At 36.7% G+C, this 25,515-nt stretch overlaps 1 protein-coding gene across 2 annotated transcripts in view; it reads right to left on the bottom strand.

The window, feature by feature from the left end:
- Positions 1-374: 374 nt before the first annotated feature.
- ZDHHC2 (zDHHC palmitoyltransferase 2) overlaps positions 375-25,515 on the bottom strand; it is a 68,285-nt gene continuing 43,144 nt past the window's right edge. Inside the window, exons 5-13 of one of the 2 annotated variants that reach the window (XM_082444529.1) lie at positions 24,694-24,763; positions 23,914-23,946; positions 17,719-17,839; positions 15,427-15,559; positions 12,641-12,767; positions 11,924-12,016; positions 7,723-7,835; positions 5,834-5,908; positions 375-2,868 (exon numbers count right to left, since the gene is read on the bottom strand). In XM_082444529.1, the coding sequence (XP_082300655.1) occupies positions 5,868-5,908; positions 7,723-7,835; positions 11,924-12,016; positions 12,641-12,767; positions 15,427-15,559; positions 17,719-17,839; positions 23,914-23,946; positions 24,694-24,763 (731 nt within the window). In that variant the 3' untranslated portion in view covers positions 375-2,868; positions 5,834-5,867. The remainder of the gene's footprint in view (positions 2,869-5,833; positions 5,909-7,722; positions 7,836-11,923; positions 12,017-12,640; positions 12,768-15,426; positions 15,560-17,718; positions 17,840-23,913; positions 23,947-24,693; positions 24,764-25,515) is intronic. The other variant, XM_082444530.1, reaches the window with a different exon arrangement.

Here is a 25,515-nt window from a genome sequence, read left to right as displayed (position 1 = left end):
TTCACAGGTTGTTTTCTTGAAGCATGAATCACATTACTAGCTTAATTTTTTATGAACATGGTTTATAAGACCTTTGTGTATGATTTTCCTAGTGAAGATGGTTTTTTGTCAAACACATGCCGTATTTCCAACAGTTATCTACTGATTACAGCACGCCCGAATGTTAGTCTTTTTCTAATTGTCCTCAGACTCCTTTAACTACTAATGGGCAATCCCCTCATCCTGTCATCCTCTTCTTCTCCAAAGACCTATGTTATAACCAGGATGTAGACATGAATCTTGCCTGCAGGAGCTCTGGTAGATGATTAGGAAAAGTATATCTTTAAAGCAATTTAGATTGTTAGTGCAAAGGCAATTTCATATAGACAGCTAACAAAGGTGATCAACCAGACTTTATTATGGTATAACAGGAGGGAATTCATAGATAAGCACTTACTTGAATGTCTCATCATTGTATTCAGATGCAGTTTTTATCTTTGAAAAAAACAAATCTTTCACTGCACAATGGCAAATAGCTAATGTATATGAAGCATTTGTACAATATTTCTAAATGAAAAAATTCTTAAATATTGATACCTATATGATATAATCTCTAAAAACAGGAAAAATCAAAATTATTTAATGGACTGTCAGGACTTATACTTCAAGTGTCTTCAAGTTTGAGTTAAGCAATTAAATTTTTTAAAGTAAAGTGTTTAAAGTGTTTTTAAGGTACATTTTATAAATATATACAAAACGTAGGTCTATTTGATGCTCTGTTCACTCAGATAAAATTTATACTGCAAATCTAATGAGATATGCCATCATCTCCAAAAATTATAACCCCTTAGAGTTAAAAACAAAACTAAACAAAAAACACTTTAAAGATTAGTCACTGTATGAAACCAAAAAGGGAACCATTACAACTTAATGAAAAAAACTTTATTTTAAAAAATGTTTTCCTCTGATTCTAATGTGTATTGACTTATGTATTTGAATAATTACATGAAAGAGCTAAAGGGAGGGGGGGAAATTAACAGTACTCTAGCAAGGTAAAGAATAAAAATCCCTCTTTTTCCCCTAATTTCTAGTTAGACAGGAGGGGACACGCAACAGAATCCTGTCTGTAAAAACAGCTCTAGTACTGAGCTTTGAAAAACATCTGGCTGCACATAATTCTTAATACATTATGTGATGCTCTTGCCCTTAAGACTTCTAACAGTAGCTATAGGTTCCAACCTGGCACTTCAGGTAATGAAAATGATGACCTAACAATGCTTTAAGATAAAAGTAAGAATGTATCGTATCTTCTGAGTTTTCTTGAAGTAGATTGTCAGATCAAAATCTTTAGCTTTAAAAAAAAAATCTGAAAAAGACCACCATCCTGTTGCTCAAAGAAGTGCACTCAAATGATTTATAAAATGGACTGGGCTGACACTGGTTCTTTCATAAAGTCATTTAATATAAAACTTCACATTTTTAGCAAGGACGAGTAACTGCAAGGATCTGTTACTCCATTATCCTCTGGAATTCTAGTCTACTTTGTGTTGAATTTATCTAATTCAGATTTTGAAAACTAATACCATTTTCTCTTTGTTTAAATACCAGTTCCTTAGCTGTGTAGTCTTAAAGGGTAGTCTGGTTTAAATTCTCAAAATCAGTACCAAAAAAATGTATACAGCGTATTCTAATTGCTAACATTTACAAAACTTGCATTCCATCAAATTAAAAAAGAATAAGACTTTTTAATAGTGCAGAGAAGGCACAAGAGCTTCTTAGTATATTTACTGAAGCCGAACATTTTGGCATCAACAAACACACCACTGTAGTTTATCTTAAACTCAGTTTCCAAACAGCACACCATTCAGTTCATGTTGGACTAAATTTCCAAAAGGATATGACTTTTGTTTGATGATTTGCATAATTTAATCTTAATAGGTATTTGAGGACCTATGTAGTTTAACTCTCATACTTCTGATGAGAGGAAAAAGACATAATATAGATGTCAATGAAGGATTAATCCATTGGCCCATCAGGAATTCTTAACAAAAATTCAATATGTTTGCTATGTTCAATAGGAGAAATAACCTAAAAAGAGACTTTTAAAAGCTAAACCAGCAAAAGAATATCATAAACCAATCTTCATAATTGTTATTATAGACTTCCCCCATTTTCAGATAAGTAGAAGAGATGAAAAATATATTTCTAATGTAACAGAAATGTATTAATTCTGACAAAGATTTCCCAGCCAGTTGAGCTCAAGCTTCAGTGATCATACTTCTTTTCCAGCAGGGAACAAAGGCTAGAATTAAAGTCTGGCAAAAAAAAAATGCATGGTCATCTTCAACTGCAGGCCACTTGAAATTTGTCATGAGTTCATGGTTCTTACAGTTCACACAGTCTAAGGCTAGAATCACATCGGAGGGAGTAAACAAGTCTCGTCTGCTACCTCCACCTTCTCATAGGTAACAGGTTTTACGAATAAAGCTTATCATTATAATGTTACGTGAAATCTTTTAAATCTCAATATCTTAATAGTCTCAATTTTCTGAATCAGAAAATCAGAGGATCAGTGGGTTTTTTATGTGGTAAGTTGTGCTCCCCAAATATCTGGGTGAAAACTGGCCCATGAATTTATTCCAAGTTTTTATGATAGAAGATATTTTTGTCCTTGATTCATAAACCATAACTACTTTTAATGTTTAAGAGGAATTTGTGTTAGTTGAAACAGTCTGTGTACTGGAGTAAAAATGTGTTATGTTTTAAGCAACAGCTCGGAGAGAAATGGTCAATTCACATTCTGCATATCCAGCCACAGGGGATGGGAACAGCTGGCTAGTGGTGCCTTCCTGCAGGAAGCCTCTTCCATCCATCGACAGCACTGATTACCTTGGGATGAAACAGAAAACGTGAAACTCTCGTGTTAACTATAAAAATACAAGCAAACAAAAAACGAACCAACTCATTCACTGTTGCAATAACATCCCTTGTTCAAAATTAAATGTTTTCTATACTAGAAGGCTCATCAGATGAGTTCTTGAATATAGACAGACCTTTACATCAATTCTCAAACTATAATACACACATACAAGAGAAGAGGATCTTGTTAAAATGCAGAAAATACAGATTCTGATTCAGTAAGTCTAGGGTAAGGTCCACAATTCTGCATTTCTGTTAAGCTCCAGGTGATGTCAATACTGCTGGTTTGGGGCCCCAGTTTGAGCCACAGGGTTCTATGTTCTTAGTTCTGAATTTGTCTGAGGCCAACAGGAGTTTACAAGTGACAAGTGAGTTGTTAGGGGATTTAGGGAAATAATTCTGAAACACCATGTGCATAGAAGCACAGCATTTTAAAGTTTCTATTGTATAAGAGTGAAGGTTGGGCAGGCTAAGTTTAATCTATACTTTAGCACTATTATGGATTTAGGCACATTTTGACTGTGTGGAAACTATACTGAACCAAGAAATATTTTATAAAAAGGCCACAGGTCATTTACTAATGTAGTTGAAAAAGGAGAAGAGATATCATTTAGTAATATAATCAAATTAGGTGTATCAATATCAGATAATATTGTTCAGTATAAATGTGTATTGAATGAATTGCAAGTCTGAGGTATAAAGCAGGAAAAACTTTAAAAAACTATTTTGACTATCAGCTACCTTAGGAAAATTCAATTTTTTAAAGGAACTTTTCACTGGTATGTCAACAGAATGAAAAACATTACATCAGAAAACACTTTTTTTTTTCTTTTACATCAACGCAGTGAATTCATGCTGCAATTGGGTTTTTATGACCACTACTGTCATATATTCAAATGTAATAAAATCAAGTTTCTGTGAGATATTAAACGTCAATGATGTTATTTTATCACCCATTTACCAACTGTTTATTTAGAACCTACTATGCGTCTGGCACTGCAAAGGGTTGAGAATAATGATGAACAAACAGAACACTGATCTTGTCAAAATACTGGGAAATCTACCGGATTTACACACAAAGTTACGTTACTATGTAAGCTTATAAAATATTTAACACAGATAACCTCACAAACAATGGTAATTATAACTAATTCAACGTACTAAAAAAAATCCTGTGAAACTCTGTATGCTTTACAGAACTATGTTCTGTAAAATACTTTGCTTGTGGTATTAGCTAATGATTCGTATTTATATAATCAGTTATATTTTAAGAATTAGTTCCAGAAATTTACACTGTATTCGCTAATTAACCAAATGAAGAACATTAAATTTTCACTATCCTAACCATAGTTAACAATCAATCTGATCTACTATACCATCATATAGAGTCATCTAAAACCAAAACACTGGCCAGCTGGCACACAGAATCACATGGCTATTCATCAAAACCAAAACCAAATAAAATAAAAACCAGATATCCATGAACTACTTCGACACAATTTTGTTTTAGGTGCTGCTCTCTTGCTAGGTCACAGTTTTATAAGTAGAGAGTTACCCTGATAACTTCAATGTTCAATTCTTCATATATTTTTTTTAATTTTAAAAAATTTTATTGAAGTACAGTTGATTTACAATGTTGTATTAATTTCTGCTGTACAGCAAAGTGATTCAGTTATACATATATACATATATTCTTCTTCATATTCTTTTCCATTATGGTTTATCAAGGATATTGAATATAGTTCCCTGTGCTATACAGTAGGACCTTGTTGTTTATCTATCCTATATATAATAGTTTGCAACTGCTAATCCCAAACTCCCAATCCTTTCCTCTTCCACCCCCCTCCCCCTTGACAACCACAAGTCCAATTCTTCATATTGCTTATTGTAACAGTACACATAGTTGTTTGATTTGTTAAGATGTTTATGGCTCTGTTCCAAAGGGGCTCCTTATTGTAGCTTTTTATTGACTGCAGCCTTATAAATAGATTTCGCTTTAAGGAAACTGATTTGGAACTATAGGTTTAAAAAAATTACAGGTTAAAGAAAATGACTTGGAACACCTAGTATTTTATGGGTGACACATGCTCTAGGGTCCTACTGTGACCAAAAATAGGGGTAGCAGAGATTTGTGCTAACAAGATATAATTATCTTGTATTTAGACCCAGTGAGGTTCAACTAATGGGTGGTCAAGAGTAAGACCACTGGATATCCTGAGGGAAAGAAAAAAATAAAAATAAAAAATTGCATGATCCTATGAAATGACACTTGTCATATAAAGTTCAATATTTTAGGATCAATCTTTGCTATTTAATGCATTACTATAAAAATGAATTTTGTTCATCAACTTATAGTTTATCAAGTTAACCTAAGTACTAGCTAACATTCAAGCTAAATCCATGTCCAGAGGTCTCCAGCATGACTGATGCAATCCCAAGGGTCAGCTAAGACATCTTCTATTTGAGTCACTCAAAAGTAAATGTTGGGACTTCCCTGGTGGTGCGGTGGTTGAGAATCCGCCTGCCAATGCAGGGGACCTGGGTTCGAGCCCCGGTCCGGAAGGATCCCACATGCTGCGGAGCAACTAGGCCCGTGCGCCACAACTGCTGAGCCTGCACTCGAGAGCCCGCGAGTCACAACTACTGAGCCCGCGTGCCACAACTACCGTAGCCCGTGCCCCTGGAGCCCCTGCTCCACAATGGGGGGGCCACCACAGTGAGAAGCCCATGCACCGCAACAAAGAGTGGCCCCCTCTCGCTGCAACTGGAGAAAGTCCGTGCACAGAAACAAAGACCCAACGCAGCCAAAAATAAATAAATAAATTTATTTAAAAAAAAAGAAAAAAGTAAATGTTTATGGAAACTATTTGCCCTAAGAGAGCTAGAGAACTGTTGAAAATATAAAACATAACAATAAAGGAAAAGCTTTTCTTACTTCTGTAAAGTATGAGCAAATTTTGTTAGAAGAGTTAATTCTCATTCTCCATGGTCAGTGCAGGATTGCTCATACCTTCAAGAAAGAACATTAAGTTAGCAATTTTTGTTGTTGCTTTTGAACAAATAGGCAGAGACTTGTTTATTCAGTCATGAATCCTGCCACTGTTTTTCCAAAGGTGACCTGTATGTAGTATGGGTATTTAGAAGATGTTATATAGAACACACACACACACATACAATACAGTCGGCCACAACCGGTGTCACAAAAAAAGCACTTTAAAAACAGTTAAATATATACACCTGAAGAACTAGGGGTGTGAATAAAATAATGTAAGAAACATTGAGCCTGGCACTTCTCACACTACCTTAAATCACTGTTTTCTAATTCTTCATCTACCTACCTCATTCTTGTCAAACTAAACTTTGAGCCCTTTCTCATCTCACCATTTTCATATTTCTCTTCCTTCTTTTACACCATCCTTCAAACTTTAAATAATTTCTCAATTCATCTATCACAGTAACAGAAAATTAATCTATGTCTCCAAATTAACAGCACACAGAAACCAGAAAATCACTTCTACATTAATGTAGAACTATAAAGTGAAATATGAATCTCTTCTGAAAGAGAGTTCTTTGTCTTTCTACCCCCCAAATATACATCACTTCTTTGTCTCTAAGGAAACTGAGGGATTCAAAAGGCAAACAGGTGTCATCAATTTTGTTTAGGTAATACCTAGTCCCTCCCATAGACTGAAAAATGGAATGGAATGTTTGAAGGTGGAGAAACAGACCAAATTATGAATACTCAAATCATGGTGATCTTCAGAGGGCATACACATTCCTCGAGAACAAGACTCTTTAAAGAAAGAGAGAATGTGTCTGATTATTTATTAAATAATGACTTAAGAATTTTTACTCAGGACTATCTGTTTGTTTTTCACTAAATCCCAAAGAGATTTCAAATAAACCAGGAAACACTTTAAAGTGCAGTAAGCCACAGTCAGGCAAGCACTAGGAAAAGGTTTGAAGAAAAGACTAGAAATGAAGGAGAAACATTTGAAGACTTAAATAGGTCAATTTGGAGATTTTCTGGCTAATAGTGCCTTCATAGAGCACGCATGGTTTTGCACTCAGGAGACCACACATATAATATATACACATCCCTGCACATATGATCACATATGATCACATATTTTGTTTAATACTTAACAACCCTGAGAAATAAGTAGTATTTTAAAGATGAAGCTAAGTCTAAAGGAGGTTAAGTAACTTAACAAATACCACACACTGATTAGGTGCCCAAATTGGGATTTGATATCAGGTCTGTCTGCCTTCAAACACTTCCTTGTTTTTTGCCAAGAAACTATATTGACCCAAATAATCAAAAGATTAAAATCAACAATAACAAGAGAACTGTGAGTTGGATATGAAGAAATAACAGGTAGCTAAAGTTATGGCAATTCTGCAATGGCTTTACTTCGACATTTTGAAATGGATAGAAACTTTTGAGTAAAAACTACATAATTTGAGAGCCCTTTCAGTAGATACTTTTCAACCTTTTGCCTGAGCTTACTGCACTTTTTCCAATTTTTAAATAAATTATATTTTGAGTTTATCATTTTATTTAATATGCGATAATAAAGATTTGGTTCTCTAAACTGGAAAAAAAGCAATGTAAATCTATTTTTCACAAAATGATTTTCTACAGCTTCCAGACATTAATCAAAGCACTTCACAAGCAGTTCTTTGAAAACAGTTCTATATTTACAATGGTAGTCTGACTCCAAAACAAGAAAAATTCTACAGGTAATAAGAATGAAAAATTTTTACCACTTTCACCTTTTAAAAATAAAATATATTGGAATAGCCAAACAAGCATACTCTTACCAGCTTTACCTTTTCCCAGGTTTGTGCTGTTCTCCGTCCAAGATTGAGAATCAGTAAGAAGGTGGCTCTGGGACTCTCTCAATGGCTTTGCAGGAAATTGATGGTTTTCAGGACTGAATAACAATAATTATCATCATGATCATTAGGTTAACTCTTGATAGTATTAGGGTGAGCGTTTTGCAAAGGATGGAACTCAACCCACTTGTGGTGCAAGATAATTGTAGGAGTTACCCAAGAGAATTTGGGGAAAACAGGAACAAGGCATTAAATCACACTGACTCACAATGAAAAAAGTGTTCTCGCTTCAGTTCACTTTTCTTTCTTCTGATTACAATACAATGACAATCTCTGACTTTGGCAAATCTCCATTCTTAATATGGAGAATAGGCCACAGCCTAAGACTTTAGCAGGTAAGGGAATCTACTTAGAACTTAACAGTATTTTATTATTGATTTTATTTTTTTTTAAGTGATATTCTATGGCAAATTATACTAATTTCTCATTTATGACGGTGATATAAAATTTGGTTTAAAAAAAATTTAAGTGGCAATTTAAATAAAAATATTAAAGAAAAATATTAATTTTACAAGTGGAAAAAATATGGAAAAAAATATATGAAGATGATGGTAGAAAGATAAGTTTGAGAAAAACTGACCTATTTACTGTTTCTAAAGTGGCCTAACTGGTCTCGAACAAAGAATTCTCTATAAAACTGAAACAACAAATTTGAACATTATCTTGCAGTAATGTTGAAAACATCTGACATTATCAGGTCTTAAAAATCTGATGTTTAATTTGGTAAATAAAGAGTTTAAAAGAAAGACTTTAGGTTTTAAAATTTAAGCAGACATGTCACATATGACATATTAAATGGTATGAAAAAAATATACATAAAATAACATTTCACTTAGATTAAAAAAATTATTGGCACAGAAACCATTAGTGTATTTTTTTACAACACACTGAAATAGAAATTATAATAATGTTCAAAAGAAAAACCCACTTAAAATTCTTCCAAGAGTAATTTCACATATTTTAGTTGACTATAACTATTATATTTTTAAAAGGATATGCCTTTGCTCTTTAATAATTACCTCATATCTAAAATTTGAGACTATTTCAATTTTGTGCTGCTTTAACAATCCCTTATTAAAATTTTGGAAGGAAAATCTTAAAAAAGAAAAGCCTGTCTCCTATTCATATGAAATATCTCTTTTACTCTAATTCTAATTATTCCTCAGGAAAGGGACCTTAGACCAAGTAGAGTGAACTAAGTCCTGGTTTAAGGACTGCTTGGCGATCCATTACTGCTAACAGGAATCTAACAAATGGCAAGGATCCACTCATTCAACAACACTCACTGAGTACCTGTTACATCAGTGAGTAAAGTCTTTGATCTCATGGAAATTTTGTTGTAATTGAGGAAGAAGTATAATAAATATATAGTAAGTCAGGTGGTAAGAAGAGCTCTGACAACAGTAAAAGACAGTATAAAGGGAATGGAGGGGCAGGTTACTATTATCCAAGGGTTTCCAAAGGCGGCCTCTACTGTAAAGCTACACCTGGGCAGAAAGTGAAGCGAAGGCACAGACCATTCAGATATCCAGAGGAAGAACCTTTAGGAATAGGAACTGGCAAGTACAAAGCCACTAAATAAGGAACATGCTTGGTATATTTGAGGACCAGTAAGGTCTGTGTGTCTGAGGATTGCGAGTGTCGGGAAAGTGGTACGGGGTGACATCAAGAGGTGTTGGGGAAGAGATTAGTCAGCGCAAGGTAAGGACATTCATTAGCTTTTATTCTGAGCAAGATGGAAAATCAGTGGAGGGTTCTGAGCAGGAGAGTGACACCATATGATTTACGCTTTAAGAGGATCACTCTGACATTTTAATGGAGAATAAACTGGAGGAGGGCAAACATGGAATCAGAAAGGTCAGTAACGAAGGTACTGAAATAATCCATGTGAGAAATGATGGCTTGGACCAGGAAAGCAGCCTTGGAGGTGGTAAGAAAGTATCCAGGTTATAGATATATTTGGAGGGGACATCTGACAGGATCTACATCTGTATATACAGGGTCCCTGAAAGAGAGGAATCTAGTATGACTCCCAAGTTTCTGGCCTGAGCATCTGGGAGAATGGAGGTCACTACTACCGATACATGAAAGCATGAAGAAGAATCGAGTTTTGGGTGGGGCGAGGGTATAGATGGCTTGGAATCAAGAGTTCTGCTTTGCACCTGTTCAGCTGGCAATGACTTTTAGATGTTTAGGTGGGACCACTGTGTAGACAATCAAATATACAACTCTGGAGTACACAGCAGAGACCAGCACCAGCCACAGAAAATTCATAGGGGCTACTCGGGGGAAATTACAGAACTTTGTAGAAGAGACTTTAGCTGTCAAAATCCAATCTCAACATTTAAAGGAAAGGGAAGAGAAGCCCGGAGAGGTTACTTGACCTCTTCTAGATCACCTAGCTGGGTAACAGTGCCAGAACTAGGATTTCTCCCAATGCCCACTGTATATTTAGTAGGAGAGATACTATCTCTAAAACCCAAATAGTCTTAAACTACAAAAACCTCTTAACAAGGATAAAAAACATTATTGAAAACTACTGTTAAATTTTATAAAAGCAGGAAAGCATTCTAAGTAATTTATTAAAACTAGATTTTTCTGCCCTGAGGTATAAAAAAAAAAAATTAGCATTTAGCGCTGTAGAATTTTTAAGCCAAAACTCACAGGGCAGGACCCAGTAAGACTCTGGTGCCTTTGAATGTCCCTGTGACACACATGAGAACGGCCTCCTCATTAACTGGTCGAGTCTGGACTGCACATAGCTCACTCTAGGGATGGAGGGGGCAAATAGGTTTCATTTCATGACAATTTAAGATGATTTTGGAATGGCTGCCAGAATCACCACCTTGAGATGGATGCTGGGGTCACATCAGGCTCCAGTGGACAAAGTGCTGTGATCAATAAGAAACACGAACTAGATGGGGAGACTATAAGCATAGGTGCTATGAACATAGCATTCCAGCAACTAAGAAAACCTTTAAAATTTAACAATGATATTATGGGTATGCTTTTACTATTGGCTTTCATTTAAAAATTAGAGGTATGGTCACATCAAAAAAAAAAGTCTGTCTTGGGGCTTCCCTGGTGGCGCAGTGGTTGAGAGTCTGCCTGCCAATGCAGGGCACACGGGTTCGAGCCCTGGTCTGGGAAGATCCCACATGCCGTGGAGCAACTAGGCCCGTGAGCCCCAACTACTGAGCCTGCGCGTCTGGAGCCTGTGCTCCGCAACAAGAGAGGCCGCGATAGTGAGAGGCCCGCGCACCGCGATGAAGAGTGGTCCCCACTTGCCGCAACTAGAGAAAACCCTCACACAGAAACAAAGACCCAGCACAGCCATAAATAAATAAATAAATAAAATTAAAAAAAAAAAAAGTCTGTCTTGAACATGTAAAAAAATGTTTCAACTTAACACTTCACGTAGAGCATTTTGAAACGTTTAGATAGTTTTGCCTTTTGCCAGTTAGTAGCCAAGTCAGAATCCAATTTCAGGTCTTCCTCAAATGCCTGATAGACTGGAACCAAAAGAGACTTCAAGCAGTAGCCAAAGACTCCAGACAACGGATTTCCAAGACTCCTTCCTTTCTCTCTCCACAGAAATGGCTCAGATCATGCTTAGAGGTCTTTAAAGAGTACCAAGAATATGGTGCCCATTGCTAATGGGACTGTCAAGCAGATGTCTGGGATTCCATTTCATCTCCAAAGGCCTGATCCAGGCAGGGACGTTTTTTGATCTCTTTATAACAGTTACGGCCGAGAAGAAAGGCCTGGAGGGTCAGAGGGAAAGTTTACCCTGTCTGCTCACCTAATCACTAGGGGGACTAATTTGGACTTACATTTTTTTCTTTTAAGCACCACATTTTAAAAAACCATAATTTATTTCAGTTAACAAAAATGTATAGAGAGTTAACACCTGTTTACTGACCACCCAGATTAATAACAGAATTTTATAATTATGACTGAAGCTCCCTAGGTACCCCTCCCCAGTCATACTTTCCTCTCACCCTCATTCCAGGTAGAAACCAGTGTAGTAAATTATCTTAAGTTCTTAAAATTCTTTTTCAAAGGAACATATGATCGAAGGATGCAAGAGGATAAAATATATTCTTTGAAAGTAATATGGACTCACTTTTTAGAAGATGAATTCAATCCTGCAGGAGTAGAGGGCTGTTCAGGGTCCTGGTTAACAAGGCAAGTTGGAAAGGAGCAGCCATCACCTAGACTAAAATTAAAATAAAAACTTACAATTATGCAGTAAAAAAGACGATCTCTGTGAGTACAACATAGTTATATTATGGACAAAACGTGTATATCACACATTGGCTTGAATGTGGTATGTTTATGGAGATGTGAGTCAACTGATTTCCACATTGATGTAATAGTGAGTCATAAAATAATACTGTAAAAAATAGGAGTTTTGGGCTTCCCTGGTGGTGCAGTGGTTGAGAATCTGCCTGCCAATGCAGGGGACATGGGTTCGAGCCCTGGTCTGGGAAGATCCCACATGCCGCGGAGCAGCTGGGCCCGTGAGCCACAGTTACTGAGCCTGCGCGTCTGGAGCCTGTGCTCCGCAACAAGAGAGGCCGCGATAGTGAGAGGCCCGCGCACCGCGATGAAGAGTGGCCCCTGCTTGCCACAACTAGAGAAAGCCCTCGCACAGAAACGAAGACCCAACACAGCCATAAATAAATAAATAAAAATTAAAAAAAAAAAATTTTAAATCCCTGCCCTTAAAAAAAATAATAATTAAAAAAAAAATAGGAGTTTTTATGCAGAATTACAGAGTTCTTTTGTTGGATTACTTCCACTTTCTGTCTAAACCCTGAAAATTTGCACAACAAAGTACCTTGAAAAAATGGGTAGCAACCAGTACCTCTTCTCATCACCAAAAACCTGTCGCATATTTTTACTGAAACCCAAGCTGAATCCATTCTTATCTGTTCCATGTCGAAATACTGGACTTCTAAATGCCTCTAGAAAAGATGGTAGAGGAATCACATGAGTAAACAGCACATCATCTAGCAACCCCTATAGTTAGAAATGACTGAATTAAATGAAGAAACTCTGAAAACCAATGGCTAGCCTCCTGTGACTGCTTATGTGCCTATCAACAGCCCTGCAATGAAGACTGTCTATTCTTTTAAAACAAACATAAAATATGATATTATTTTAGATTTTAAGTAACCCTTTTCTTCTTGCAGCAGCACATCTGCATTGTTGAAAATTAGAAAATGCAAACAAGCAAATAAATTAAAACTTTACATCTTCTAAATCTTTATTAAATGGATGGCTGGATGGATAGAGAAAATAATTACAAATGTCCATTTTTTTAACCAAAGTGCGACTACAGATACATTCTACAACCTTTTTTCAGTTAATAAATTCCATGTTCCAATTTCATTAAAATTTTATCTCATCCAATCATAATTTTTTTTCTAGCTGATCAAAAATGTACTTTAAAGCTCTTTGTCCAAACCAGGGTCCAACGCAGAGCCATACGTCATAGCTGGTTATGCCCACTCTGCATTTGGAAGCTGAGGTTCAGAGAGACCGTGCGACTTGCTCAAAATATCACAAAAAATAAATGACAGAAGTGGAACTTGAACAAGGTCATCAGAGTTCTGTCTATTATGCTACATTTTCTTCTTAAATAATGCCGAGATGCAAAATCTAAAATGTTAGTTTTGGGGTGCAAATAAACATAGAAGTGTACTGATTTCTGCCCATAATTTAAAAAAGGAAAAACATAACTAGCAGAGTCATGGTACTATGAAAAATGTGATTTGCAAGATCCTTAACATTTATCAACCTAGGTTATATAGCTTTTTATAAAACATTTCAATAATTATAGGACCATACTGTCCAGAGGAAGCCCTTTCAGTGTTACAAGTTAAATCTAGACGTTTCTAGAAGTTAAAAGCTAGTAGAAAAATTTACGTTTGAAAAATAATTTAATTGCTCTACATATAATTTGAAATAAGGTACTTTGTTTAGAAATTATTATACCAATATTTTCACCCTAATAGTACTTGCTGGGATAAGATTTCACCTGAATACTAAAAATGAACATTCACTGACTATATACTACAATTAATCTTCACTGACTACTATAATAACGGAATCTCATAGCCAGTATCACACTGTTTTGATTACTATAGATTTGTTGCAAGTTTTATAAACAGGAAGAACTTAACAATTTTTTTTTGGTGGATACTGTTTTTGCTATTTGGGGCTCCTTGAAATTCCATATGAATTTGAAGATTAGCTTTTCCATTTATGCATGAAAGGCCATTGAAATTGTAATAGAAATTTCAATAATTTCCTTTGGGATCGTTCATTGATAGTATATAGAAATACAACTGATTTTTTTGCATATTGCTCACGCAACTTTGCAGATTTTATTAGCTCTAATAGTTTTTATTGTGGATTCTTTACGGTTTTCTATATATAAGATCATTTCATCCACAAAAACAATAGTTTTACGTCTTCCTTTGCAATTTGAATGCCTTAATTTCTTTTCTTGACTAATTTCTCTGGCTAGAATCCAGTACAGTGCTGAACAGCAGTAGTGAAAGAGGGAATCCTTGGTTTATTTATTTAGGGCAAAGGTTTATTTTTCACCACTGAGTATCCTATTAGCTGAGAATTTCTCATAAAGTCCTTTGTCAGGTTGTAGAAGTGCTCCATGGCACGTGGGATCTTCCTGGACCAGGGTTTGAACCCGTGTCCCCTGCATTGGCAGGCAGATTCTGAACCACTGCACCACCAGGGAAGTCCCAAGGTTACCTAATTAAACTCCTTTTTTATTTCTGCAAGGTTGGTAGTAATGTTCCCACTTTCATTTCTGATTTTCATGATTTGAGTTCTCTTTTTTGCTTTCTAGTTATAGGCTTGTCATATTTGTTGGTATTTTCAATAAACTAATTATTGACTTCATTGATCTTCTGTTTTTTAGAATTCTGTTTCCATAATGTCTTGTCTAATCCTTATTATTTCCCACCTTCTTCTGGCTTTGGGTTTACTTTTTGCTCTTCTTTTCGTAGTTCCTTAAGGTGTAAAGTTATTGATTTGAGGTATTTCTTTTTTAATGTAAGCATTTATAGCTATACATTTCCTGCTAAGCACTGATTTTGCTGTATCCCATGTCTGCAGGGCTTCTGAACATACTGTTTTCTCTGCCTGAGATGTTCTGGCTCTTTCCGTGACTGACTTCTTAGTTTAAATATACTTTTTGCTTTTGTGAGCTCTTCCCTGACCACTCCATCTAAATAGGTTCCCTTCTACCATCCCCAGACCTTGATTCATACCTGAACATCCTGTTTGTTTCATCCTGTTTGTTTCAAAGCACTTCGCATTTTGTAATTACGTTTATGTTTGGTTATTGATTTTCTGTGCCCCTCGCTAGACTATTTTACCCTTGCTAACCACTGTATATACACAATGCTTTACACACAATGGACAGTCAAAAAATATATGGAATGAGTGAATTTGTATTTGTCCCGCAAGACAATGTGGGAAACAAGAATGATTTTACAACTTCAGGACAGGTTAGCATTTAATCATATGGCAACTTCTGATGAATATTTGGTTTTGTATTTAAAGTTCTGTTAACTACAATAATTGGATACTCACCTAATGTAGATTTATTTTTGCTGACTAGCCAACAATGATAGCCAAACAGAGAAGACAAGCTGACAGAAAACATCGCTGCAGCAAAGAATAAAAACATAATATGGAACTTGGCTTGAGTATCAGGTAGGCCATTCTATAAAGAAAGGAAGAAAATAAAATGCTTTGTCAAAGGGATAAGTATTCCCCTACTTTTGTAAGTGAGATTTTTTGCTTAAAATTCTTCTTAAATTTAGGTATGGAGAAAGATATATGGTTTTATGTTAAAACTTTGAGGAAAAAAATACATCTTCAGGTTCGAATAAATGTTTACTATAACGTGAATATATATGTATATATACATGAAAAAAATATATTAAAATTTGGGATATTTATTTTCTTTTGTATAACCAAATTCATAGAAAAATTATGATGTGTGTAAACTATATCAGTAGGGAGCAAGATAAAGGGAGCTATAAAATATAGCTTTTAATTTACTTCCTGAAAATGTTTTGTTAACATACTCCAGATTTACAAATGCTTAACAGTTTGATTATAATGCCAGAAAATGGAAGGTTAATTGGCACAATTTAGCTACTCTTCTCATTGATGTTTTACATCGCTACAAACAACAGCATCAACTACAAACACAAAGAACACATCCACGGTAATACTTCAAGCTACTTTAAACAACGTCATCACAAAAAAGATCAACACTAGTTTATAACACCTGTCTAAAATAAACCTTACAATACCCATGGGATGCAAAAGGCCATCTCAAAGCGAAACCAGACTGACTCTCCTTGTTCGTATGTCCAAGGAGATCTGGAGTCCCTCTAGAATGGCAGGCTTGGGGACACTTAGTGAAGCACCAGAGCTGCTAGGACGTGTCCCCTTCTGATATTCTGTTTCAATATCCTGTAGTATCTGTCAGATTGACCCAGGTCACAAGATCTCACTGACAGCTTTTGACAGCAGAGTCATCACAGTGAAAACCAGTCATTCCTTTACAAATTTATTTGTGGTTTGGAAATAAAACCATCCACAGGAGTGAGGAGCAGTGAGGCCATAGGCTCTCAGACATTCATTAGAGATCATTCTTCCAGCTGGACACTGGAAGTATCCTTGAACGCTAGGCCATGTTCATTCACCTGTGGATTCCTAGCACTTCGCAATATAACTGGCACATAACAGGATTCAATAAATCTTTAGTATTGAATGTGGTTCAAATCTCACATCAGTGATCTAGCAATCCAGAAAGCCTTACCATAATAAATGATAATTTAATGAATGTAATAAAGCAACCCTGGCAAGGGATAACTGTTTTTTTTACCATTGCTTGGTGTTCATGAGGAATGTCTTTGGGTATTTAAAACACATAGTTCTAATTTCATTTTGCTTACATTTAAAATACACAGTGAAGAAAACAAATGAGCTGCCTAAAGCATATACAATACCTAATAACAATTCAGGACATTATAGGTATAATAGTTTAATAATCGTTTTACACATAAAGACAAACTTCTATTTTTCAATACTAAGAAAAAAATTCTTCTTCTATGGTCAATTCTCGTTATTCGCAGTGGTGCTGTTCTATAAAGTTGCCATGAATTTGTGAATCCTGAATCATTTCTCCTGGGAAGATACAGAGTTAGGGTCCTGTAAGCCTCTCGTCATAATATTTTTGTCAAATGGTCAATACGTAACCTTGTTCTGTGTGTTTCTGCTTATAAAACCTAATTTATACCTTATTTAGCATATTAAATAACAGAACTCACAGCCACCAGCACCAAAACTCAGGCCTGAAGGGAGCTTATCTAAACACTAAACACATGTATTTTCTCCGTCAGGCACATCTCAGTCTCTTCTGCTCACCAACACTAGACAGCACTTCAGCGCTAGGCTTGAAGACCTTTTAAACAATGAAATCACCAACAAAAAAGCACAAAAATGCAAAAGACATGGCACTAAATAGAATGAAAAAGCACACTTATTTACCATATGTGAGTTCCAACAGGAACGCAGCAGGTCCTCTGGTTTGATCCCAACTAGAAATGTGCACATGGGTGACTCCCATTTTCCCTACTCTGTGCATGTTTGCAAATGACCACAAAAGCTATGTTGAGTATTGACTCTGAGGTTACAGATAAATGTTAGCAAGTAGGTGAATTCACAAACACAGAATCTGCGAATAATGAGGACTGACTATATATAAGTTAGCGCTCTTCTATAATTAGTGTCTGGATTAATTCACTACTGAAAATCTTTAATACGTATTTTTGTATACCAAAAAAAGTCACCAAGGTAATGACTTACGGTCCAAAATTTGATAAAATACTGTAAATCTGTAGCAGCAATAAAAAGGCAGTACAGCAGAGAATAAGCCAAGAAAAGGAGGAAAAATTTATAATTTGAAAATCCAACACAATTGTTCACCCTGTTAACAAAACAAAAACAACATTTTCAATGAGTTTTACATTGTCACCCTAGGTATACATATGCTCAACCTTAATACAAGTATTTTGTTTCCTAACATTTAAAATTTATTGGCATTTCTTTAAGCATAACTCAGAAGATTTCTTTATACATACAAACATTAAAAAATCCACTTCACTAAAAAGGAATTTCTATGTTTAGATTTTTTAAATTTGACATACGTGTAATACTGCTTTAATCAATCATGACCCTACACTTCCTGTCCGGTTATACAAATAAACACGTGCCTTAAGCATAGATCCTGTGAGAAATCTACTAATGCCAAGCAGATAAAAGGAATTTTCTAAGTTCTTCTCTGTGTTAACCTTTGGGTTTGATTTCTAACTATGATTAAGTTAATTTTAAAATCTTTCAGGTTTTCCCAAATTAGATGAAATTTCTTCAGAGACTACTTGCATGCCGTCAGTATAGCACTGAAGCAACCAGATTATCAAAGCATATTAAGTGGTACGTTTAAGAAAAGAAACAGGACTGGGAACCAGCCAGCCAGGTCGTCGTGCACATTTGATGCTAAATAACTATGTGGCCCTGATAAAGTGCCATCGTCTCTAAGAATTTCGTTTTCCTTATCTGTCAAACAAGCACTCTGAGAGCCAGCTCTGTATGTTATGATTCCAAAAATGGAGATTTATAATTCTCAGTCCTCACTCTGAAATCACTCTGTTTGGTAAGAGGGGTGGTTAAGAATTCAAACTACTGTACCAATAAACATAAATACAAACATAACTCATACTTTACAGTCTCACTTTTTCTATCAAAGCTTTCCCCTCCTTTTCATAAAGACAAGGGAATTCCTAGGTAGTGTATAAATGTGACACAACACCTAAGTGGACTGGCTGCTCTCTTCACGGCTTCACTTTGTTAACTGGTATAATAAACTCATTGCATAGAACACATAGGTGTTTCCTCTCCTCAAACACCTTTGTTCCTACTCTTACGTTCGTATAAGGTAATCTTGCTCTCTACTGACTTTGCCAGTAAACTGAAACATTTTTCTTTCTCTCTTAAGGTGAAACTATGTTCATATGAAAAACGTTTACTCAATCACACAAGATGAACGAGTTCTACATCTGCTGTACACCACCGTGACTGTGGTTAGCAAACTGTACTGTGGAGTTAAAAATTTGCTAAGAGGATAGAGCTCGTGGTAAGTGTTCGTACAATTAAAAAAATTTTTGTAATTAAAAAAATTCAGAAGTCAAACACTGGGCTTATGAATAAACAGAAATTTGGAACAGAAATGGAAAATGTGTACATCTTCTGCCTTAAAAAATATAAGGCAGGGCTTCCCTGGTGGCGCAGTGGTTGAGAATCTGCCTGCCGATGCAGGGGACACGGGTTCAAGCCCTGGTCTGGGAAGATCCCACATGCCGCAGAGCAACTAGGCCCGTGAGCCACAATTACTGAGCCTGCACGTCTGGAGCCTGTGCTCCGCAACAAGAGAGGCCGCGATAGTGAGAGGCCCGCGCACCGCGATGAAGAGTGGCCCCCGCCTGCCACAACTAGAGAAAGCCCTCGCACAGAAACGAAGACCCAACACAGCCATAAATAAATTAATTAATTAATTTAAAAATATATATATATAAGGCAAAGGGAACAGCATTAGATTTAGTAATTTTGGAACTTAAGGGTACTGTGTATGACAAATTCATAAAGAAGGCAAAACTGTGGGTACACGCTGTATGAAAACAGTAACATTTGCAGTTCTAGAGATTACAGGGTGAGTGCAAACCAGTTACTGAGATTGCCTCTTACGACATCTGAACAAAATAATGGCAAGAAATAATACTGCAAACAGTTCCATACTAGCCTAGCCAAAATGTACTCTGTCACAAAAGGATAGAGGCTATTCTCTGTGCTTCCGTGCATTGGCTTCAAGAGGAGAGAACGGGCAGACAAAGGCTGGGTGCGTTAAGACTGGACACGTGGATGGAGACGATGACTCTTTTGTGGCCGAGGGGAAAACGAGAAGGGATGGGAAAGACTGTTTCTCTTCCTGCAGGAATGTAAGAAGCAGCTTTTGTATTAGATGACAAATAGCGTTTTTATAGAAAGGAAAATGATTTTGAACGTAGATTTTACAACATGTAATTTAGCTTACTTTAACTTCTACTTAGGGGCATGGTGTAACTTGCCATGTCAGAGCCAGGAAACAGGAGAAAGTCAGTAAATAAAGACCAGGTATTTTAGAGTTTGATAGGTACTTTGAACTTGAGGAAATAGAGTAATATTTATTTTGAATAACATCTTAGTCTCGTCATGACAGACAGCTTTTGGTTAGACATTTTAACTGCCTACTACTCTGTAGACTCAATTTGAAAAGGAAGTGCATGTTTCTGAGTCTGAATGACTTTATATGGAGAAATAAAACACATTCTAGGTAAATATACCTTATATGTTGTTTAAATTCAGGGTAAACAGCTCTTGGCTCTGTTTTAGGGAAATTGCTTTCTGAGCCTAAATTGGAAAAAGAACATAATATAAAAAAAAAAAAAGATGGAAAGAAAGTAGCCTCTGAAGTCCAGAAAACTTGCTATATGACTTTAAGCCCACTCTTTAATTTATCTGAGGCTCACTTTCCTCTTCTTTAAAATGAAACAAATAATTTCAAATAACATCTGTCACTGTTATAAGGATTACAGATTTTACAGATATATGGATATATCATCTTTAGACATTAGAGGCACTCAATAAACTGAGGCTAAACTTATTTAATTTAATTAGTGCTACCTAACCACTGGCAAGCATGTCAAGGTATATTGTTAACATAATTAATTGATAAACGAAAACTTTTTATTAAAAGAAAAAGCACTTCTCTGATAGGAAACCCCATAAGGCAAATACTACTTTAGTTAAAAAAGAAGTGTGAGGTTGATCCCCTGCACCCTGATGGGTCCTCTTAACTGGCCGCAGCAGATATGCTGAAGTCACTGAGAACAGAAGAGGTATGGCTCTATGATTTTTCCAACACTAAAAGTTGACAGATACTGAACTTCAAAATCATACACAAGACCTGGACAAAAAGGTTCCCCACAGTTTGGAAACATACTAAAGGTCTTAGTAAGTGACTGTTACACATTCACATTAACGGCTGTAGAAAAAGATCTTTTATATACTGATATGAAACAATTTCCAGGATATATTAAGTGAAGGGAAAAAAAGGCAGAGACCCAGTCCATAAGGCAAACACTTGTGTTAAAAAAATGCGTAAAAAATTTTCTTGTGTGTATAAAAAATATTAAACACACGCACACATACAGATTTATATCTGAAAAGCACACGTGACATGTAGCAACCAACACTGGTTCCCTGTGAGGAGTGGAAGAAGGGGCTAAGAAGAACACCTGCACCTTTTTATTTCTGAATTTAGAACTGCGAGTGTGTATTATCTGTACATTTTTTAATTTAGAATTTTAATTTGAAATTTAAAATAAATAAAATGGCTGCTCCATTCAGCTGGCACCAGGTGAATATTAGGTCCTCGGCACCAAACCCTTCACAAGTCGACCTGGCTACTGCCTTCTGCAAGGGGGTGCCCCGATCTGGATGGCGGCTGGGGCAGTGGCTGCAGCACAGGAGGCGACAGTGCAGAGAAGCAGCAACGCAGAAGCTGAAAGCCACTGCAGTCAGTCCATTCAACTTCTTCCACATTGCCACGCGGTGTGAAGGTGACAACAGGTAGTGTATAGACATGTAATCTGAACCCATTTTTTTTAAAACTCTAGGGTCACATCTGTTCCCCTTGACTTTTTTAGTAGGGTCTGTCAAAATTTAAAAGATTATCCAATTATGCTATGTTTCTTTTAAAGCCAAATTAATTTCAGGTTTAGGAAGACTGCTATCAGGACTTCCCTGGTGGCGCAGTGGTTAAGGGTCCACCTGTCAATGCAGGGGACAAGGGTTCAAGCCCTGGTCTGGGAAGATCCCACATGCCGCGGAGCAACTAAGCCCGTGCGCCACAACTACTGAGCCTGCGCGCCTAAAGCCCGTGCTCCACAACAAGAAAAGCCACCCCGATGAGAAGCCCACGCTCAGCAATGAAGACCCAATGCAGCCAAAAATAAATTAATTGATTAAAAAAAATAAAGAAAGACTGCTATCATAATAAATCATCATCTCTATATGTGTAATGTTCTGAGGATAGCCAGGGCATGGCAAGCTTTATAGGTGTGCCCTAGCTTGGGATTAATCCTGTTTCCAGCTCTCCATTGCTTATCATCACTATCCGTTATTACTTTAAGATAGGAAAACGGGAATGAACTCTATGCCCCTGATTTCTTTACCACTCTGCTCAGTCACAGCTAGACCACCCAGCTATCCAGAAAGGAGGAGAAAAGCCAAGAAAGCATGTGCTCCTGGCCAGTCCCTCACTGGGTGAGAGTGGCCTCTGGAAGCATTAATGCCCTGGCACTTCTGAATTGCCTGGATTATGAGCTGAGCAAACCCCCCGGACAGAAGAGAGCCCTCAGCCAGAGAAGCAAAGGAAAGCCGGTGCCCAAAGTGGGGGTAGCGGGTGGGCTTGGGGACTGTCCACCGCAGGTGCAGAGAGCGCACAGGTGGCTGGTGGGGCTACGGGGGCGGCGGGGAGGGACTGACAGCAGGTGTTCCCGGAAGGATCAACAGAGGACCGTAAGGAGGACTAAGAAAACTTATAATTGGAGATATCAGGGGGAAAAGAACGTGCTGAGAAAGAGAACAGAACGAATGGAATGAGGGGAAGAATGAGGAAAGCAAAAGAATGACCTCAGGGCTTCCCTGGTGGCGCAGTGGTTGAGAGTCTGCCTGCCAATGCAGGGCACACGGGTTCGAGCCCGTGGGAGGATCCCACATGCCGCGGAGCAACTGGGCCCGTGAGCCACAACTACTGAGCCTGCGCGTCTGGAGCCTGTGCTCCGCAACAAGAGAGGCCGCGACAGTGAGAGGCCCGTGTACAGCGATGAAGAGTGGTCCCTGCTCACCGCAACTAGAGAAAGCCCTCGCACAGAAACGAAGACCCAACACAGCCATAAATAAATAAATAAATAAATAAATAAATAAATAAAAAAAAAAAGAATGACCTCAAATGAAAATTAATACTCCAAAGAGAGGTTATTTACTGACATTTTTCTCTGAGAGGAGCATTATTCTCATAGGCATTAACTAGCCTTGACATGTTAAAGCAGAAAATCTAGGTGAAGAAAAGTACGGGGTACCCTGGACAGAGATAATAACACTGCAAACCCGACATTCCTCTATTGTTCCCGGCAGCTAAGATAACCATTTACTATGTATGTTTCCACCTACCCCTGGTGTAGATTTGTGGGCATGTCTACCTTTCCCTAGTGCCATCCCTGAAAGAAGATAAGGCTTTTAGAATGATCATGCTTAATGTCTAAATCCAACCTGGCTGGCAACTTTAGCGTGGTTGTCACACAGATGTGCACATTGAGATGAAGAATTATAAGGTAGAAAAATCAACCTTCATTAGTTAAATAGATCTTTCAAATAATCCTCTATTAAGTTATCTAATTTCATGATTTAGACTTTTTTTTTAAATATTAATGAATTCTAAGTGGAAACCCTTGTTTAAACATATGTGTGTATTTGTATATTTCCTATTTTACTCCTAAATGTTTATTTAAAATAGATTGTTAAAGCTCTAGATGAATTCATTCTTTATTAGAAACTTTGAGTGCAGTATTGTATATAATTTATGTGTACATTTTGGTGTAATTTCTGAGAAGTATTTTAGAATCTCTGTGTTTACGCATGTGCATACAAAGAAAACCAGTTGTTCTGAGCAAATATGAGAAAATAACTTTTACATTGTTAACCTACTGGTGTTAAAATTATTTCACGGAAACTCTCCTGAAGAAAGGCTCTTTTGAGCTAACTAAACAAATACTAGGAACTTAATCTGAAAGGTCCTCCTAGGTCAGCTAAGGCAAGATTTCATTTATAAAAAGATTTAAATAGATCTATGATTCCACTTGTTATGTTATAAAGGACAGAAAGTTCTTTTAGAGCCACACTCACCATGGGCAATGATGGTCCATCTTCAAAATGCATCTAAAAAAAAAATCACACACACAGAACTCAACGCCCCGCAAAAGTGTAATCCCAATACGTTACAAAGAGGAAATGCTATTTCAAGAGAGTTGTGGCGAGTAAAATACTGCAAAGTTATTTACTTATCTAAAAACTGAATAGTAGCCAAAGGCTTCATCTAAAATAAACGCAGTAAACACTACGGCCAATTCTAGACGACCCAATAGCAGAACTTTAAATTCAAAATATACATACTTTAAGATGCAAATAAAATAATTTTCTAAAAACAAGCAGTATGTTAATATACAACTCTTACGCTAAAGATAAAGTGCAACATGTCAACAGATTTATAGAAAGTCTGGATAAAGCTTTCCCATTAATATCCAACCTTAAGCCAAGTAGTACTGTCCTTGTAGTATAAGTATATAATAACATCTGACTGTCATGAAGCCCACTGAGTTATCTTTATCAAGAGGGAAATGAATCACAGAAGTACTTGTTAACTAGAACCAGCCAAGCATGAGCTGCGAAAAATCATGCACTTCATTCATATCAGCGAAAATCTGGGGGGATAGGGGCAACCAGTCATGGCCCTCAGCCACACTCATATTAATGCAAGGGACCATGCTGGTTACACTTCCTAAATAAAGGCCTGAGACGCGTGAATAAGGAGAAAAGGAAATAATGCGGAAAGCGGTGAGAAAAGAAACGTATTAAATAAAAAGACCACCAGCATGTAGACATTTTAGAAGTAAAAGGTTTTCTTACTTATCACAGACGGAACAGTGATGGCAGCGGTCTGGTTTTATAAGTTGGCATCTGTCACAATAGCGGATTGCTATGAACAAAGAGTTCCACTTAGCCTTAGATTTAACAGTGAATTGAATACACAATTAAATAGCTCTTAATCATCTATCCAAATCTAAGTTCTAAAAAGCATAATGAATTTAAATTCGGTAAAAATGACATATTCGACTGCGTAAAAACAAAAATGGAATGACTTGCCTGTAGCCTCAGTTCTCTGGAGAGGTTTCCCAAGAACAGAAAATCTTTTGGGGAAATTTTTCTAAGGCACGCTCAACTATAAGTATACTATATAATTATAAAGCAGTCACAGTAAGATTCACAAAGGGTGCAACCATGTCCATTTCTATCAAAGTAAACAGAATGTCTCCCTCGACTAAATCAATTCATTTCCAGTACCCTGCCAGGATAACTAGGGGAGGACACAACCACATTCTAGAAGTTTTTTGAGAAACACATTTTAGAAATTTGTGAATGCACTCAATTGGTTGCTTGAACTGGGAAAGCACTCACATCTTTTCTGTTGGGTGAGATACAAGATTAGAAGTGAGTATTGCAAGAGGTATTTCCAGTAGAGAATTTTAATTCTTGTGACTGAAGTCCTGATCCTTTCTTCTCTATTACAGATATCAAAGACAATTATGGAAGATTGATTTGGAGATGCTCTTCAGTACACAGGCACCTGACAGGATGCACTCAGTCTGCCAAAATTACAGGAGATCAGTTAAGTGGGCAGTCCAGTAGGACCAGCAAAACCAATACTAATGAACTTAAAATTTGGAAAAA

This window comes from Balaenoptera physalus (assembly GCF_965194825.1).
Source record: "Balaenoptera physalus genome assembly, chromosome: 21".
NCBI lineage: Eukaryota > Metazoa > Chordata > Mammalia > Artiodactyla > Balaenopteridae > Balaenoptera > Balaenoptera physalus.
Note: the sequence above shows the minus strand (reverse complement) of the source record. Positions and strands in the feature narration are given on the sequence as shown.